The 20,421-nt window shown below is 36.7% G+C and overlaps 1 protein-coding gene across 2 annotated transcripts in view; it reads left to right on the top strand.

The window, feature by feature from the left end:
* The first annotated feature begins 799 nt into the window (after window positions 1–799).
* txndc11.L (thioredoxin domain containing 11 L homeolog) overlaps window positions 800–20,421 on the top strand; it is a 31,503-nt gene continuing 11,881 nt past the window's right edge. The window contains exons 1-7 of one of the 2 annotated variants that reach the window (XM_018236305.2): window positions 800–1,436; window positions 4,277–4,493; window positions 5,246–5,343; window positions 8,039–8,168; window positions 10,896–10,989; window positions 16,418–16,530; window positions 16,921–17,121. In XM_018236305.2, the coding sequence (XP_018091794.1) occupies window positions 1,312–1,436; window positions 4,277–4,493; window positions 5,246–5,343; window positions 8,039–8,168; window positions 10,896–10,989; window positions 16,418–16,530; window positions 16,921–17,121 (978 nt within the window). In that variant the 5' untranslated portion in view covers window positions 800–1,311. Of the gene's footprint in view, window positions 1,437–4,276; window positions 4,494–5,245; window positions 5,344–8,038; window positions 8,169–10,895; window positions 10,990–16,417; window positions 16,531–16,920; window positions 17,122–20,421 lie in introns of those variants that run through there. The other variant, XM_041576027.1, reaches the window with a different exon arrangement.

Raw genomic sequence — 20,421 nt, 5'->3', positions numbered from 1 at the left:
TCTTTTTCCAACCCAGCTTAACTTTGATTTGCTTTTTTTTCTGAAATAGGAAATTAAGTGTACTTGATAATAAATAGGCCATTTAAATGTTTTTATTTATTGGCCAGATTGTTGTTCGGGTTTCATAAAGCTGAAAACCCAACAGAAAGTTGAGACCAGAACAGGCCTTAGAAAAACCGAACTGTTTGGGTCAAAGCTGAACAGGAGGCAACCCTAAGGTCGCTGGCTCTGCTAAGCTATGCTGTAGAATACCTGTCCTGTACATCAGAAGCCCTTCTCTGTATGCTGTAACTAGACTCAGTCCCTGCTTCACTTTTGCAGACCTGCAGACCTCCCAACATTTTGGAAGTAAAAAGAGGGACAAAAAATTTTTTTCCGCACGTAGCGCAGCAATTTTTTTGACTATGCCTGTGGCCACACCCCCTAATTACCATGTTTGTTTTACAAAATTTGGCAGGCTATGAAAGTTTGAAAATATTTCTCCTTATCTAAACTGTGTTTTTGTGTCTTAAAATTGTTACAAAGTATCTTATTTGCACCTGTGGCTGTTCTGGGCTCTCTGCTAAAAGCCAATTAAGTGAGAAACGTTGTTTCTTTTTCTGGCTGTTCAGTGCAGAGAAAAGAGGGACTTTCCAGTACAAATGAGGGACTGCGGGTTGAGCTGTCAAAAGAGGGACTGTCCCTCCGAAAAAGGGACAGTTGGGAGGTATGGACCTGGAGCAGCATTGGCCACATTCTCTAGCTGCCAGGACAGACCTCCTAGCGTTATACAAAACCATTACAGTCTGTATAAACCATTATAGCATTTGACTCACTGGAAGTTTGCCTTTTTTAAGTTATTTCCAATGACAATGCTGTATTATTCAGAATGCCAGAGAGGAAGCAGTGCCATCCTCCCGTGATCCTTTGCAGGAAGAGCCATAAAGAACGCCTCGTGTGTTACATATCTGTCAGTAGTACGCCCGCAGCTGTGGAAAAGTACAATAGACTGGACGCGTTATAGGAGCAAAGTGCATAAATTGGCCACGTGTGTGCGCTTGTTATAGCGTAACACTTACTCATTCCTCCTGAGGGCGGCGCCCTACTTCTTCGTCTCTTGTTCAGGATGCAAATTTGACCATGGTGCCTGGCTGCGTGTCAGGCTGCGACGTGCGCTTTGCAGACGTTCCCCAATCCCCCAGTGGCTGCTTCGCGGAAGTAGTGGAACAGACGTGGCGGCGCTCGGTTTGTGCTACTGACAGGTCCGGGGTGTGATGAGAAGTTCCGTCCTGCCCTTCCCGGCTGGTGCCGCCCCTCAGCTGTATAAGCGGAATGCAGAGGCCGGGCCGGCTTGACGTTAAGCGGCTGCTGGGAGTGATGGGCCGCAGGCCGGAGCTGCTGTGCGGGGCCATAGCTCTGAGCTTCGCCCTCCTCGTTGCTCTCAGGTTTACATGCAGGTAACTCTCCCTTGGGCTTCTGTCAGGCACCGATTCGGCTGCTAGGGACGCACACATCTCTCTGCCACAGGGAATCGGGATAGAGGGTCTGCGACTCCGCGGGCATTCCTGGCTGTCAGTAGAGTCTCATGTTAGCACTATGGGACACAGAGCTAATAACAGTCTGCTCTATGGGATACACCTTTTGTTTATTGGCCAGCAGTTACAGCTTACAATTATACACATACACTGCCTGCCACTGTTACTCATCTATCAGGGCTGAGCTTGCGGATAGAACTGCTTCCATTATTGCAGTGTGGGAGATACACATGTTCTGAGCTCAGCCTACGACTACACAGGCTTGCTTTATGGGAGGTTTCCCCTGTCATACACATAAGCTCTTTAGCATTATGGGATATACTTCCAGTCAGATCTAATCCAGAGCAGTCGTAGCAATTATAGTGCTGATTCTAATCTGTTTTTAGTGAGACCTCCTATTGTTTGTGGCACCTTATGTGGTACCATCAAGTAAAGGACAACAAACATCACCCCCAAGTTCTGATTCTCTTAAACCTAATTCATTGTTCTTGTTGTTAAGAGCACTGATAATATATATATATATATATATATATATATATATATATATATATATATATATATATATATATTATCATGTAAAGCAAGGCACTCACAGGTTTTAAAATATGGTGAAAAAGAGATACAGTTTATTTGTTATTTAAACGTTTGGGTCTTCCTTGAGAAGACCAAAGGCAGAAACTTTGGAATAACAAATAAACTTTATCTTTTTTTCACCATATTATAAGACCTGTAAGTGCCTTGCTTTACAAGATATTATATATGACTTTTCTGCAGTGTGCACCCAGGCTTTTTCTCCAGTAAGTGAGTACCCCCTCGTGTAAATTATAAGGACATTGTAAATTACCGAGGAGTTTCATGACCATATAAAAAGACAAGGGTGAGTGTTTTTATACAGGTCATGGAACTCCGAGGTAACTTCTAATATCCTCATATTTTGTAACAGGGGGTACTTTATTTATTATAATACACAAGTTTCAGTGAGTCATGTGACAAAAAAATCACTGCTCACTGTTTATAAGGAAATCATTTACAAGATATTCATGGCTTTTGTGTATTATATGTACATACAGTGAACAGTAGTGGATACTGGGCCTCCAGGTTCATTAAATACAGCAATATTCTTCCTCCAAATAAAGCTATACAAAAAGGGACAGTGAGTCCTGCTATGCCAAGTGCTCTGTATACAGTGAAACACAAATAAAGCCACAGGCACATTATATACAATGTTTCAAAACATATTTTGAATATGGGTCATAATGCAGACCAATTGAAATTTATGGTTTTGGAAGGAATTTCACCCCTCAAATATGGAGGGAATTGTGAGCTAAGGCTAAAACAATACAGGCTCACCTTTCTAGTTAGACAACACACAGTCACATTATATTTGTGTTGTAGACGTCTTTTAGATTTTTTCAATCTCACACACATCTGGTGGGGGGAAAAGGAGTAAGATGATTCATTAGTCCATATTACTTAATATTCACATATAACTTTAATTAATTGGGGACCTACATTTAGTGCTCATTCTGCAAGGTTTTGTGTCTGTAGATTGGCCTTGGGTATAAGCTGTTTATTAATGGCAGCCCTGGTATAAATTCCAGGTCTCTAAATGTCACTATGTGCAGGGTGTGTTGAGACTGGGTCACAGAAGTGCAATTTATCAAGTAGAAGTTTTGTGGTGTTTAGCAACTATCCTGTTAAGTTGCAGCCTTTCTATGTTAGTGAGATTCCAGTCACTGTTTCCCTTTGCGGTGAAGTCTGTTCTTGTTTGGCATATGTTGCCACAATTTGTTTTGTATTTCTTCCCTAGACATTAAACAAGGTTGCAGTTTTGAGCTGAATGCACTTCATCCAGCTAATTAGCAATCAACTTTGGGGCAATGGGACAGTTCAGAGTTTTTGTCTTTCCAGCCATTTCTAACTCAGTACATGGTGACTATGCTCTTAATTGCCTCCATTTTTTTAAAGTTTAGTAACTGTTTAGGAACTGTTCTAATATAATAGTACAGATATGGGACCTGTTATCTGAAAAGCCCCAGGTCCCGAGCCTTCTGGATAAGGGATCTTTGCATTAATTGGACTTCCATATCGTAAAGGAACAGTAACACCAAAAAATGAAAGTGTTTTAGTGGAATGACAATATAATGTACTATTGACCTGCACTGTTAAAAATGACGTGCTTCCTTCAGAAACGCAACTATAGTTAAGACAAACAAGCTGCTGTTTAGCCATGGGGGCAGCCATTTGAGCACAGGATGCACAGTAGATAACAGATAAGTTCTGAAGAATACTATTTTATACTACTGTACTATATACTGTATACTACTTATCTGTTATCTACTATATCCTTTTTAAGCTTTGAATGGCTGCCCCCTTGGCTATGCGGCAGCATGTTTATATAAATATAGTAGTATTTCTGAAGCAAGCACACCAGTTATACCAGTACAGCACAACTTTAAAACACTTTCATATTTTGATGTTACTGTTCCTTTAAGTCTACTAAAAAATCATTTAAACATTAAATGCAATAGGATTGTTTTGGCTCCCATAAGGAATCATTATATGTTAGCTGGGATCATGTAAAAGGTACTGTTTCATTATTACAAAGACAAAGGAAATCATTTTGAAAAATTTTAATTATTTGATTAAAATGGAGTCAATGGGAAACAGCCTTTCCATAATTTGGAGCTTTCTGGGTAACGGGTTTCCGGATAATGCATTCTATACCTCTAGTATAATTTCTTGTCGTTTCTTTTTTACAGCCGAGCCAAAGATGTCGTCATGCCAGCAAAAACCCCTGTGCACTTCTTCTCTACCCATTCTCCGGTGATTGATCTATTTCTTGGGCAGCTTGATTACGCAGAATATATTCGCCAGGATTCTGAGATAACCATGTTCTTCCTGTATGCTCCATGGTGTGGACAGTCTATCACTGCAAGGGCAGAAATAGAACAAGTGGCAAGCAAACTGTCTGACCAGGTATGAGAGAGAGCTACAACCACAAGAATGTGGAAACTGTGTACTTGCCTACATGTATTTATGCCTAAAACCAATATTAGTGAGTGTTTTGTTGAGCAAAGAGTGATGTATTGATAGATTGGGAAGAAGTTAGTCGCTCCACCAGTTTCCATAAAAATATGGAGGAGACATTAGCTTAGCATCAGAAGGAGACACGAGCAAGAGGCCAGAACATGCAAAAATGTAAGTGTACATATAAATTTGGTGTTTGTGTTCATCTGATTGCTCATATTCATTTTTGCGGCTTTGTAGACATGTGAACTATTATTTTATGTTGTAGATAGTGGAAGTACATTACTTAGGTAGGACAAATATTGATGAAAACTTAAACTATGCATTGTTTGGAATTCATATGTGACTTTGTACTTTTCTCAAATATTGCACAGACACCTAGATGCCTGCAGCCAACTGGTGTACAGCTCTAATGCCACCGTGTTAGTATTAATTTAAAGTCATACTGAGTGACAAGCATCTCCCACAACATTTAAGTATTCCCAAGATGACAAGCTTCTTGTTTCCTGCACTGTAGATAATCTCTTCCATTGCAAAGCTACAAATGTGCAAGCCTTACCCTATGTTCATGGCTGGATGTGAATTCAAGACACACTGCCTTATGAAACCAAGACATGTTTAGCAATGCACAGTACAACTGTCACTAATTAGATATAATGTTGTGAAATCAAGCCTCATGCCTCATTTATTTTTTTGTGTAGGTGCTCTTTGTAGCTGTCAACTGCTGGTGGCACCAGGGAAAGTGCAAGAAGCAGAAAACTTTCTACTATTTTCCCGTGATTAATCTATACCATAAGAAGTATGTGTACTTGAGACTGATACTTGGTATTCGCATTATGCATGCATGTGTGTGAATATTTGAACTGATACTGGCATGTTCCTATAAAAAAAATCTATAGGTACATGTCGTTAAAGGAGATGGAAAGGTTTAATCTAAGTAAGCCTTGTCAGAAAGATCCTAAATATACCAGTAAACCCTCAAAGAAGTGCTGCTCTGAGTCCTCTGTCAAAAGAAACACTGCATTTCTTTCCTTCTATTGTGTACACATGGGCTTCTGTATCAGACTTCCTGCCTTCAGCTTAAACCTCCTTGCCCCAGGCGTTAGCCAGCTCAGTTTGCTCCTCTTCCCCTCCTCCTTCTCTGCTGTAATCTGAGCCCAGAGTTATAAGTGAGCAGAGAGAGACTCAGACAGTAAGTGATATCACACCAAGCTAATACTGCAGCTGCTTTCCTAAACAAACAGAGAACTTTTAGAGCTTTTTACTCCGGTATGGTAAAACATTCTATTGGCAATAAAATGCCTTTGTAGCTTTCCTTCTCCTTTAAGTAGAGGCACGAGCTTCATTCTGACCGCAAAACGAAACAGTACAGGTACCTGCTGCGCATGACTGATTGGTTTCTATTGGGGCAGAGGCAGCAAGCATGCTCAGCAGACACCTCTTTTACTGTCTTAACAGTCAGAGTGAAGAAGAGCTCAGGAAAGAAAAATGGCGGGGGTTCACGCTAGACCAGGAATTTGGTGAAATGAGCTGCAGTTGATCTGTTTGTGAGACTGAATGCAGGGGAAAAGGTATATTATTCTGGAGGAGTCTTTAGGGAATTTTACTTTAAAAAATAAGGCTTACTTATCCTTTAAACCATTTCACCAGCAATAGTTCTGCTGTTTTGGAGGGGTTTGGTGGGACTTGTGTATGGAAAGAATGTCATGCCTCTACTTCTCTAGTAACACAGGTATGGAATCTGTTATCCGGAAACTCCTCTAGTAATACAGGTATGGAATCTGTTATCTGGAAATCCGAAAACTAGAAAGCTCTGAATTACGTGCTCCATTTTAATCCGATTAATCCAAATTTTTAAAAATTATTTACTTTTTCTTTGTAATAATAAAACAGTACCTTGTACTTGATTCAAACGAAGATACAGGTATGGGATACGTTATCCGGAAATCCATTATCCAGAAAGCTCCAAATTACAGAAAGGCAGTCTCCCATAGACTTTATTAAAATCAAATAATCCTAATTATTAAAAATTTACTTTTTATCTGTAATAATAAAACAGTACTTTGTTCTTGATCAAAACTAAGATATAATTAATCCTTATTGGAAGCAAAACCAGCTTATTGGGTTTGTTTAAAGGAAAACTATACCTCCCAAACAATGTAGGTCTCTATTAAAAGATACTGAGTAAAACAGCTCATGTGTAAAACCCTGCTTCATGTAAATGAACCATTATCATAATAATATACTTTTTTAGTAGTATGTGCCATTGGTTAATCATAAATAGAAAATTTCCATTTTAAAAAATAAGGGCCGCCCCCTGGGATCGTAAGATTCACTGTGCACACATACAAACCACATGTAAGGTCACATGAGCCAATTAACAGACAGAGTTCTGCCTTTTGCTTCCTCACTTCTTCCTGTTACAGTTAGTGTTGTAGTATTTCTGGTCAGGTGATCTCTGAGTCAGCACAGATAGTCACGAAATGGTAGAGATGTAAAAGGGCAATATTTATGTAAATATATATTCCAGTTTGATAAGATTCTTTAATATGTCATTCAATTTGATATAAACTATCTGTTGCTTAAGTATTCATTTTGGGGGTATAGTTTTCCTTTAAGGTTTACATGATTTTCTAGTAGACTCGAGGTATTAAGATCCAAATTACAAAAAGATCCGTTATCAGGAAAACACCAGGTCCCGAGCATTCTGGATAACTGGTCCTATACCTGTATTGACGCATTCCTATGGATTTTTATGAGAACGTGTCAATATCACTTACCGTAAATTTACCCTCATTTTAAAACATCCGTATCATATTGTGAAAATGTCTTAACATCTGTCTTCATACAAAAGCAGAAGTGAATAACAATATAATAAAACTTGTTAAAGAAGAAAAATGTGCAATGCAAGCAATTTTGTAATGGATATATACTGGATGCCTACAAAAATTTAACAAATAGTTCAGTTGTGCAGTGCAGATTGCTGACTTTTGCTGGAATCGGCTGGTTAGACCAGGTGAAATTTGTCAGGGACAGAATTTTGCAGCTGCAAAAAAATGTTGATTTTGAGGAAATCATACAGAAATAACTCACAAATAAATTAATAAATGTATCAACTATGAAAAAAACTAGTAAACGGTTTGTCAAACTGCTTTATTGAACGTCCAATGCAGTTACTAGAGTTAACTGGATTTTTCTTACAAGCGACAGATCCAAGATTCTGAGCTAGATCAATATATTTCTGGGTCCGAACTTTGCTAAACTAAAAATTTGCACCAGGTTTAATTCGATTCGACTTGCTAGTTGTAGTAGATATTTGGAAAACCTGTACCTGTGAACTTCAGCTGCATAATTTTCTCTCCAAAATTTGCCCACAGTTGCTTTTAGTGAGCCATATTTAAACATATTTAAATACAGCCATATTTACTGCCTTTAAATAAATAACAACATTGTCAAATGAACATGTTTTTAGCCTGTGATATTTTCTCTTTTAGCTTTGGTCCTATTGAGTACAAAGGCCCAATAATGGCTGCATACATTGAGAAGTTTGTTCGGCGAGTGATGAGTCCCCTTTTGTACATCTCCTCTCGGGAACGACTGCAGGAATTTTTATCAAACTATGAGGTATGTTTATGTAATCAGAAATATAGTTGGCAGTATAGTATTCTGGTACAGGTGTGGGACCTATTATGTAGAATGCTCGGGACCTGGGGGTTTCCAGATAGGGGATCTTTCCGTAATTTGGATCTTCATATTCAAAGTCCATTAAAAAAAATAATTTAAACATTAAATAAACTCAGTAGGATTGTTTTGCTTCCGATGAGGATGAATTAGATCTTTGTGTGGATACAGTACAAGCTATTATTTTATTATTACAGGTATGGGATCCATTATCCAGAAACCTGTTATCCAGAAAGCTCCAAATTACAGAAAGGCTGCCTCCTATAGACTCCATTTTATCCAAATAATCCAGATTTTTTAAAATGATTTCCTTTTTCTCTGTAACAACAAAACAGCACCTTGTACATGATCCAAACTAAGATATAATTAATCCTTATTGGAAGCAGAACCAGCCTATTGGTTTTATTTAATTTAACTTAAGGTATGAAGATCCAAATTACAGAAAGATCTATGATCCGTTAAAAACCCCAGATCCCGAGCATTCTGGAGAACAGGTCCCATACCTGTACAGAGAAAAAAGAAATAATTTTTAAAAATTAGAATTATTTGCTTATAATGGAGTCTATGGGGGATGTCCTTCCCTTAATTTGGAGCATTCTGGATAACGGATCCCATGTCGGTAGTTTAAAAATAAATGAGAGCATCCGTAATGTAAAAGTACATTTTAGGTTGAACTCAAATCATCCAAGTTATGAAATAAGTTGAGCAAAGGAGTGTGTAAAAAAAATCTCATTAATAAAAGGATTGTTTTTTTGACAGACTGGGAGGACTGAGTTTTATTCCTCCTGATGGTGTCTTGTGTTCACTCCTTGTTGGGAAAGGCACTTAATTTACCATGTATATTCGTATAAGTATACTTAAGGATTATTCAATATACTGATCTGCAGCTGTGTAGAATTTTATGGCTTTTGGATGTCCAAACAGCAGTTATCTGCCCATTTTCTCTATGGGCTGATCGATAGGATCAATGTGGAAATTATCTAAAATTATCTTTCAGTTTGGTGTTCAATTTAATTAACAATTCTGAGCTCTTACCTGGGTTTGATTGGTGTGTATGGCCATCTTTTATCTCACAGATCCTCGGACATCTAAGACTTGGACAGTAGTTTCTATGAGTCAGGTACTCAAAGTGCCTGAATCAGTGACAACATTGTATACTGGTAATAGTACTAAAAAAAAAATAAAGATAAAAACAATAAGAATTCTTGCCTTTTCTTAAATATAGTACAGGCATGAGACCTTTGGGACCTGGGGTTTTCCAGATAAGGGGTCTTTCCGTAATTTGGAACTTTACACATTAAGGGGGTTATTTACTGAAATTCTAATTTGTATCTCATTATTTAAATAAAGAAAAACCACAAACTCCCATACCTGATTTTGCCTTATTTATTATTAAAAAAGCTTGATTTAATCAGTGCGGGTAAAAACCCGATAAAATCAAGCAAATACACGAATCGTACTAATTATTCAGGGGTTTTCCTGAATTGCTCCATTTTTTTCAGAAAAGCCAGAATTTTTCAGATCTTTGCCTAAAAAGCCCAAAATGGTTGGATTTTGGGGCTAATTCCAGCACAGACCACAGAAACTTCCAAATAATATAAGCAGGTCTAAGAAAGGGCAGATTTTTGGATTTTGGCTTTTTGCAACATTGGGCTTTACTAAATCTCAAAAAATTTGAATTTTTAAAAATAAATAAATAAAAAATTTAAGTTTTGCCCCAAAAAGCCTGACCAGATAAATTCGGAGTTTACTAAATAACACCCTACGTCTGCTAAAAATCAATTAAACATTAAAAAAAGACCAATAGAATGGTTTCAACACCAATAAGAATTAATAACATTTCAGTTGGGCTCAAGTATAAGGTACTGTTTTGTTATTACAGAGAAAAAGGAAATTTGTTTTAAAATTTTGAATCATTCAATTAAAATGTCTATGGGAGACGGCCTTCCCGTAATTCTGAGCTTTCTGGATAACGCTTTCCAGATATCATAAACCTGGACCCTATAGAAAGAAAACTAGAAAGTATTATTTTATCTTTTTTTGTCTTATGGGAAAAAAAACAAACACCTTCCTTGTGACCCTTCACACAAATCCATCGTAGCTACAAGATGGTAAATAATACAGTGTCGGATGAAGGTATCCGGGAGGCTAATTCTTAATCCTTGAAATGACAAACAAAACACACCTACCTGCCACAGATTACATTCAATTCAAAGACACATATGAAGGCAGCACTCTGGTGACAGAGAATAACATATTTATTCAGTTGGCAGCAAAGGACACTAGGTAACCTGTGATGTTCCTGGCACTAGAAAGCAATCCACAGTATGTATAAGTGTTTTGGTCCAGCTTGAGGCTGATGAAAACAAGAAAGAATTGGTGTGGTATGGAAGGAAACATCCCCAGGCTTTTAGCAACTGGATTTTTGGGGCTGGGGATATTTACAATTAATAGTTTATGGGTCTGAGAAGAACCATTTTGTATCACATAATAATAAAACACTTCTCGCTTTAATTTCCCACTTCTGCCTCTAACAAAAAAATGTAAATTTAACTAACATTGCACTTTGCAGACCTTTTATAGCTTGTATTTTTATGCATGGTGTGCATATTAAGTGCTGCACTGGTTATCCAGGTGGGCTATAATCTGATACATTTGTTTTTCCACCAGCCTGGTGTTCTGGGCTTCTTTGAGTTCAATGCCTCACCTCAGCCTCCTGGTTATATGACATATTTTAAGTCCGCATTGCATTCATTACAGAACGGTAAGTAGCTTTTACTATTAACCTTTTTAATAGGGTTGACTCGAAAACTTTTTTATAGTTGAATGGCTTTTAACTAGGGATACAACGAATCCAGGATTCGGTTCGGGATTCGGCCTTTTTCAGCAGGATTCGGCCGAATCCTTCTGCCCGGCAGAACCGAATCCGATTCCTAATTTGCATATGCAAATTAGGGATGGGGAGGGAAATTGTGTGACTTTTTGTCACAAAACAAGGAAGTAACAAAATATTTTCCCTTCCCACCCCTAAATTGCATATGCAAAGATCCGATTCAGTATTAGTCCGTATCTTTCGCAAAAGATTCGGGGGTTTGGCCAAATCCAAAATAGTGGATTCGGTGCATCCCTACCTTTTAACATTACAAATAATAATCATTTTTATTACAACTTAAAGTGAAAATGTTTTCTACAGTTGCCTGTACTGATTTTTGAATGTTACTTTATTTTTGTATAATGATATATGCAGGGTAGTTTATCAGTGCTAAACAATATGCACCTGGGTGGTAATCTATAGCAACCAGTCAGAGATTAGATTTTACAGATAGAGCCCTGAATGGAGAAGAATCTAGGACTCCAGTGCTGCAAGCACTAAGCACTAAGCTACCATATGTTTGAGAGATTCCTTATTTACACAAGTTATTGCTTTATGAATCAAAATCAGCATTGTATCATATCAGCATTGTATCATATCCGTAATAATTGGAAACCAATATCTAGCTAAGCCTATCACAGAATATGAATTCTAGGGCCCAAGCTCACAACAATTAGAGGGAGACATTGCCAAATTGTATAGAGTTATATAGGCTTATGATTCCATTAACAAAGATCTAATTGAAATTTTCCAAGTCTGTTGGCCTGAGCTTCCTAGGATAACTTTTGGTACTCTGGCAGGCCAACTGTGTTTGGCACAGATTCATTCTATATCCATAACACAGTGTATAACTCACTCAGATTTAAAGGATAAGTGAACATTAAAAAAAAAAACAACTAAATGTAAAATTGCTCAGGATGCTTTTCTAAGCACTTCCGTAAGTTACATTAATCATTTTTTAGGTTTTAGAGATATTTATATTTTTATTAACTGCCAATATAATGAATATTGTAACAACAGACAATCAAAGAGAGATACCTTTAAAAGGAAAACAGAGTAGTGTTCTTGCTGTGCTCAGGTCCTTCCTTTTTTTTTTTACTGTACAGTTATACATGACCAGCAGGTGGCGCTGTTGTTACATTTATTACATTGATATTAAATAAAAATGTAAATAGCTCTGAAACTAAAAAAAATTATTTTGTAATTTAGCAATTAATGTACATTGCAAAAGTGCTTAGAAAAGCACCTTTCAGTTTATCCTTTAACATTGAATTCAATTGTACATTTTTCTCCTGCAAAATTTAGTGTCTGACATAGACACATATAAATAGAGTGTTGTGTAGACTGGGCACATTTACTTATAGGCCTGCATATGCCGTATGCTTAACATCTTTGCTTCAGCCAATTCAAGTCAGTGTAATCTTCATATCATTTATATCATTTATAGATTAATATCATTTATTTCACTTCTGTGCATGAAACAACTACTGTAATATGCTTTTATTGTGTGCACCTGTAGTACTGAAATCATCCACATGATGGCATCATGCATGCATGTATGAAATAGTTTCCTTGCGGCTAAACTATCACTTGGCAAAGGGCTTTTGTATGGACAGAAGTGTTTTAGCTGGGTCTGTGGCACCTCAATAAACATGGGGCCATTCACAATCAAAACTGAGCGTTCTACTTCTTATATCTGACATTTGAGGCTGATAAATTGCCTTGTTCCTACCACTTTTATCCAGAAAGCTCCAAATTACAGTTAGGCTGTCTCCCATAGACTCCATTTTAATAAAATAATTCACATTCTTAAAAATAATTTCCTTTTTTCTCTGTAATAATAAAACAGTACCTTGTACTCCAAACTAATGTATAATTAATCTTTTTTAGGTACAGTACTAACTATTGGGTTTAATTAATATTTAAATGATTCCTTAGTAGGCTTAAATTATGGAGATCCAAGTGACAGAAAGATCCCTTATCCAGAAAATCACAGGTCCCAGCATTCTGGATAAAAGCTTCCATACCCGTATGTTAACTGCTTCCTCCTGCATATGGCCAGAATATTATTTGTAATACACAGGCTTAGGGGGTTATTTACTAAACTCTGAATGCAAAAATCACAAAAAATTCGTGATTTTCTTATAAAATCTGACTTATAAAAAAAATCAAGATTTTTTTTTTTGCGAAAAAAAGGATGGAAAAGTCTGAATCTGAAAATCAGACATCTCAGACCTGTCGAGGTTGCATATAAGTCAATGGGAGAAGTCCCAATGATTTTTTGATGTGTGCTGGGTTTAGTGCAATACCACAAAGTTTTCGGATGAAAATTCCAAAAGAATTGCGAAAATCAGATGAAAATTTTCAGGAAAATGTAATAATAAATAAGCGTAAAAAACCAGAGTGGATTTGATTGGAATTGGTATCAGAAAATATTATATATAAAATAACCCCTATGTATCTGTTTCAAGCTGGTACTAATGGAGCACTGTTTTTGATCATAAATCAGCAGAAGTATATCCAGGGTTATTCATCTCTCTGAACCCAAGTTTTAATAAAGAAAGGGAAAAATAAGTGATTTTTCACATCATTAACATTTATTTTTTATAATAATGTGTGAGCTACATTTACAATTTATATGGGAACCAAAGTGGAACCACTGATCACCATTAACCTCTTGTATGCTGCTCTCTGACCCCGCATCTTCTGTAACCATAGAAACACATTTTAAATGTAATATCCAAGCCTTTCCTCATTTATGTGTGCAATTTATTCACTGCTGCTTTTACACCATGTTCTCATTAGTACTGGAATGATATGCTGTGCGGGGAGACCTTAATACGCAATATTAATATCACGTTGTTCGTGTTAAGATTCATGCTATTCAAACTTTTTTTATATTTTGCCATAGTATTTATTTGTTGGGCATATTTAGAGTGGAAAATAAATGGTATTATATCGGGGGATTTTTTCTTTACTTTTCAAGCTTGTTTGAAAGTGATGTTGTGCTGAATGCTGTGGCAAGTTTTGTAGAAAATGTCTGTGTCCCTTTTTTAGAATTGATTGATTTCCTTTCCCTCTGACAGACTAGCGGAGTGTTCCTTAGTTCACAGCATGTAGAATATTTATTAATTTAAAATGCCTGGCTATCCAAGATAATAAGCCTCCTGTAGAAAAGGTTATTGGAGTTGATCAGCAGGTGGTAGCTAGTCATCTTTCTCTAAGGGTATTACAGTCCCTCCAGGAATCATTCAACAGGCGTTAAAGGATACGTAAACCTTTTAAATAAGTGAATGTAAAATTGATGAGGGTGCTATGCTATTTTAGGAAAGATGTGAGAACAGTTTCTAATTTTTTTCCTAAGCAGAAGAACATCAGAGCAGACTCTTCCTTTCTCCTGACAACTTCCTTGACTGCTTGGTGGTCAAAATGGTCAGAAACTGATCAGCAGGTGGCGCTGTTGTAACAAAATTAATTCATATTAACAGTACATGTATCCCTTAATATCTTGTAATTAAAAATAAATAAATAATGAATGTAAATTAAAAAAGTGCGTAGAATAGCACCCTCATCAATTTTACATTCACTTATTGTAAAGGTTTACTTATCCTTTAACAGCAGGGGGTGAGGAACCACTTCTTCTATGGTGCACTTAGGATTTAACAAAGCTTTATGTGTACTGGATATTTGTACTATCTGTTCATAGACTGTGGAGCAAAGGTTTATAACTATTTTTTTCAGTGCCTATGGTAACCATTAGTTTATAAAGGTGGTACAGAAATGTAAAAATACATTTTTGTTTGGGTTTTAACATTCTGATTTAGGCTATTAAAATCAGACAAATTCATTACTGATCCTTTGCCTTTGGGTGTAGTTGGTTGGCGTTTTTATTTATAAATATCCTTTTTAATTTAAATATTTTTTTGCTGCATACAGTATTTTAAAGTTAAGGCCAAGAATTATTTGGGATTTGTCTAAAGCAAATCTCAAAATCAAACTTTGATTTGTGACTATACAAGTTAGGGTGCTAAAAAATAAATAATTCACACTTTGTATTTGTAATGAAGGACATACTAAAAAAACAAGAACACCCACACCGCTTTCTCCCTAAATAGAATCCCCCTTCGCTAGCATCCAGTAAATGATTTGCAAATGCATGAAATATGTAAATACTCAGCACTGCAAATTTTGGACTACACAATGTTCTGTTAAGTTTCTTTCTAAGTGTCTATTAAAAACCCCCTTTCCTTTGTAATTTGCAGCGTGTGCATTTTCAATCCTCATGCAATAATTACCCAAAACCCAGCATTTTGTTAAAGAAAAAAACAAGGCTTATCCTAGCCATATATAAATTGTAAGCTCTAAGCAAGGGCCCTCTTGTATCCATTGTGTTTTTGTATGTTTTCTGTATATACCCATTTATTGTACAGCGCCGCTTTATAAATCCATGTCTATATCAGTATTAAAAACCCTATATATGTATATGTACCCTATATGTAGTATTGGACTACAATACTGTATGACACATTCCTGGTGGCTTTTTCAAGGATGATGGTTAATGGCTGTCGCTACTTTTATTTCCCTGCATATAAATTGAAGGGGAGCTATTGTTAAAAAATACTATGTTGTAAATGCTGACATGTCATGATTTTTCTTTTTATTTCATTCCATTATAAAGATAGAAAATGTTAAATCATTAAAGGGCTGGTTCATCTTCAGGTTAATTTTAATATGTTATAGAATGGCCTGTTCTTAACAACTATTCAATTGGCCTATGTCTTTTATTTCTTATAGTTTATCAATTATTTGTGGCCCTCTTCCTCCTCTTTACAACTGACCCCTGCAGCTGAAAAAATGCTACTCTGATGCTATAGCTTACTTTTTATTTCTACTCAGGCCATCTTCCAGTCTCTCATTCAAATCACTGCCTGATTCCAAACTGGAGAGCTGCTGATCGAAATGCTAAATATTTAAAAAAAAACAACCACAAATAAAAAATGAAGACTAATTGCAGATTGGTTTCAGTATATCCCTACATGCCTCATACTAATTGTTAATTTAAAGGTGAACTACCTTTTGAATATTCTAATGTATATAACATATTTATTTTTTATTTTCACTTTAAGTGCACTTTCCTCTACAATTGCATTTTTTTTTTCTCTTCGCTAGCAAGCAACCAGTAGGAACGATACACATGACATGACTGTGTTTTAAAAGAAGGCTAATAAATGATGATAGAACCTCTAGGTCCAAGTTCATCTTTAACAAGCTGCTGTAAGGCCAGATAATGTAGCTGACAATTTTGTGGTGCTCTTTGCAGATTATCTGGGAACGATCCGATTCGGAGTAATCACTGACAGAAAAGTTGCAAAGGAAATCTCACTCGGCAATCCAGGGAGTATTTACCTGCACAGAAACCTGAATTCTTCTTTAGTGAGTTCTTTCATTTTTAATGAATTCATTTAATTTGAATAGACTTTTTAGGGGAAGTAGGTTTGTAATTGGTAGCCAGTATTAGTGCTTTGCCTTCTTTCTTCCCCTCTATTCCTTCATTTAATCCATCACAAGTTCTTCTCCTCCTGTAACTGACATTCATTTCTTTCTCCACTCCCATCTTAGAAGCTTTAGAAAAGGTATTGTTACAGTTCCTTTGCTGTATTGTGACAGGTTATAAGAGCAAGATCTATACATAGTCTACAATATTTCATCTCCATTTTCAATAGAGGGCAAGCATTAGAATAGTTTTCTCTGATCTTATAAATTCTGTCAAGATATCTTATGCTTGAAAAACATAAATCTGACTACAGTTTTTGTATGAAACAGGTCTACCCGGATAAAGAGATGAACTTCACAGCTGCAAATATTTGCAAGTGGGCACTAGACAACAGGGAAAATCTTATTTACTGGCTGCGACCTCATGGTGGCAAAAGCCTTCTGCTGCACAATGAGCTGAAGAAAGGACCCGCTCTCTTCATGTTTATTCCATACAACCCTTTAGCTGAAAAACAGCCCCTCTTGCATGAGGTTAGTGGACACATAGGTGTAACTTGCATTGCAGTAAGAGAGTAATGCTTTTTTTTTCTCTTTCAGCAAGAGAAACAAATTGACATAAATAGTATAGGATATATATTTTTATATATCCTAAATTAGTATACTATATATGCAGGTATGGGATCTGTAATACAGGTTAGGGGGCTTTCTGTAAATTGGATCTCCAATAATACCCAATAGGATTGTTTTGCTTCCTATGAGGATTAATTATATCTTCGTTGGGCTCAAGTACAGGTATAATGCACTGTTTTATTATTACAAAAAGGAGTTCATTTTTAATTATGGGAGATGGACTTCCCACAATTCGGAGGTTTCTGGATAATGGGTTTTCAGAAAATGTATCTCATACATATACTGCTTCCAAATATTTGTAGTGTTTCTCATTGCAGGTCATGGTTTTTATTCAGTGCTGTGGCACAAATAGTGATTCATTATAACTGCTTGTTGTGCTCTATAAACCTCTGCTACCTAACATGAGTTGTTTTCCTTTCACATGATTAGCAAGCACCATGAGTTTTTCTCCACAGGAAAGCAAGACCATGTATAACTTCATATAGGGATTCTTCACTGCATATACTACATACGTGAACATGTAAAGAATCCATAAATGAGGTGTGGAGCACCCATCTATCAGTTTCAGCAGTCTACTTATAATAAAACTTGTCCTGTAGGAACTGCAGCTTCTGCCTGGTCGAGAGTCAGACTTAACTAGAAGGTTAACATCTAATTTAACTTTTTGTAAATCATGTTTATTTGACCAAGGATCATTAAGCAGCGTGGCTTCCGAAGAAACCAATTGGTTGAATTGCAAAACGACCACTTCAGCTCATTCCCATATATCTTTAAAGCCATAAGCAATGTGATTTGCATAGAGAATGATGGGAAATATCTGCCACATCAACCAAATTACCTTCCAAATTACCATCTCTGGTTTGCTTTTAGGGTTGCCTACAGTACATCTTTGCTTCAACAGGCGATTAACCTCCCCAAAATGCCTTTCCACCGTCAATAATGTGACTCTCCAGCAGGATGGCATAAGCATTGCTTTGGTTTTCTGAAGTTTACTTGTGAGGCAATTTTAGGTGATTTCGGAAAACGATGCTTATGCCACCCCGCAGGCGATTCACATTCTTGCCGGTTGGAAGGTATTTTGGGGAGATTAATCACCAGCAGTAACGAAGATGTATTGCAGGTGAATAAATTACAACTAGCGGTTCAGTTCAGTCCATATTGTGGTTTTAATCAGTGATTTTTGATTTTATGATCAAATAAATGAAATGCTAGAACAGGTTTTTTTTTTTGTTTTGTTTTTTTAATTCATGACCCTCCAGCAACTATTGTTCAGGGTACTGAGGAAACTAAAGGGCAGTAAGTCTGCATGGCTGCATGTAGACTTTTTATTTTAAGTGTGCTGATTTAACCCAACCTTTGAAGCAAGAATCACAAAGAACTTGTTTAGCAGCAGAATCTTATCTTGACATTAGTACTTAACTGAAACTTGGTTTAGGCATGATCAAAAGATCTATCTTGTGTTATTGAACTCCTGTACTTGGCTATTGCAGCATTCCCTGAAGGCAGGGAAAAAGCAGGAATATCAGTCCTAACTAGCTTTTGTTTCATAAATCCTAATTTGTAAAATTATTTTTTTTTATACCCTATATCATGAGCAACTAGAATTAATGGTGCATAAGATGTCCAAATATAACCTTAAGATGAAAGTGGAGTTGAATTTCAATGCATATCGTTGTATATGCAAGTAACACATCTATCATCTGATTACAGAGCTTGTTTACAAGCTAATTTAATTGTTGGGTCATTGAACTCTTATTATAACTGACAGCATTTGCCTGCAAACTACCGGTAGTTGAAATTATTGGTCTATGAAACATTAAGCATTATACTATGCTCATAAGATTCATCTAAGAGGGAAGCATAAAAGGAGGGTATATTGTTCCCCATGAAAGCCAGCTGTTCAGAGCTTTTACAACAGTATTGCAATTCTTTACTTAAAATTAAACAAATAAAATCAGTTGTGATGTTCATAGACTAAGGCTAATGCCACATGGTCTGATTCTGGGCCGGCATATAAATGCAGACTGAGAATCAGCCCCTCCACTGGCTTCAGGGATCAAGTATGCATTTCGGCACAGAAATCTACTCCGTGTGCAGCAGAGGTTCTTGAGTTACTGGAAACAGCCTGGTCTGCCTTTAGCCTTTATGCTAATATAAACACCATGCTCGATTTACATTAGAATTTAAGTCTTCACACATGCAAATGGATGGAATTCAGTAAGTCTCAGAACTATCTGTAACCACAATTTTTCAACAGGATCAGGTTCAGTATAAATTAATAATATTTTAAAGGTTTGCCATATCCTTATTGAAACCAATATAAAAGCCAGAAAAGGCCCTGCTTGTTACTTTATTGTGTTGATTATTCGGGGATCAGCACTAGGAGGAGAATGATTAGGTAACTAGATGTTACCGGGCCCCATAGCAAATTAATTTTAGGGCCCCAACATATGCAGGGGTTGACCTGTTTTACCAATATATGTTAAATTGCTCATTAATTAGGGCATCATGGGGCCCCTATACCTCCTTTTTTGGGAACCAATGTATTTTGGATCAGTCGGCAATAATAATAATAATAATAATCTAGAAAAAATATTTTCCCCAACCAAAGGTACGGGTTAATAGAGCCCGCACTCTGGTTGGGGGTAACAGTATTAGTGCTAGGACATTCACACCAGGAGGGAACTGCCAGTGCGAGCAGCCATGTTGTGCAGAGCACATGCGCATAATGAACTTCTGATGCCACGTGCATGCACATAAGGAGCAAGTTGCGTCATTAGCTCATTATGTGCATGCGTGTGCCCCAACATGGCCATTGGGAGCTCCTGGTGCGGGTGTCCTAACGCTGGCGGGCCATTTAAAAAAAACAAACTACTGTTACTCCCAAATAGAGCTCGATTAGCCCACACCTTTGGTTGGGGAAAATATATTCACCCAACAGGTGCCCTTTAAGGCTACTAAGAAATTATTTAAACATTATTGTTACAGAGAAAAAGGAAATCATTATTCAAAATTTGAATTATTCGTCTATGGGGAATTACCTTAACGCAATTCCGAGCTTTCTGTATAACAGGTTTCCGAATAATGTATCTTATACTTGTAAATATATTGAAAGGTGAGGACAAAAGAGGACCATGTTCTAATACTATGTACTGTATATACAAATCTCAGCACTGCTTTTTGTAGATTTAGCAAAATCTA

This window comes from Xenopus laevis, chromosome 9_10L, assembly GCF_017654675.1.
Source record: "Xenopus laevis strain J_2021 chromosome 9_10L, Xenopus_laevis_v10.1, whole genome shotgun sequence".
Lineage (NCBI taxonomy): Eukaryota > Metazoa > Chordata > Amphibia > Anura > Pipidae > Xenopus > Xenopus laevis.
The sequence above is the reverse complement of the archived record's forward strand: the minus strand, read 5'-3'. Positions and strand labels throughout refer to the sequence as shown.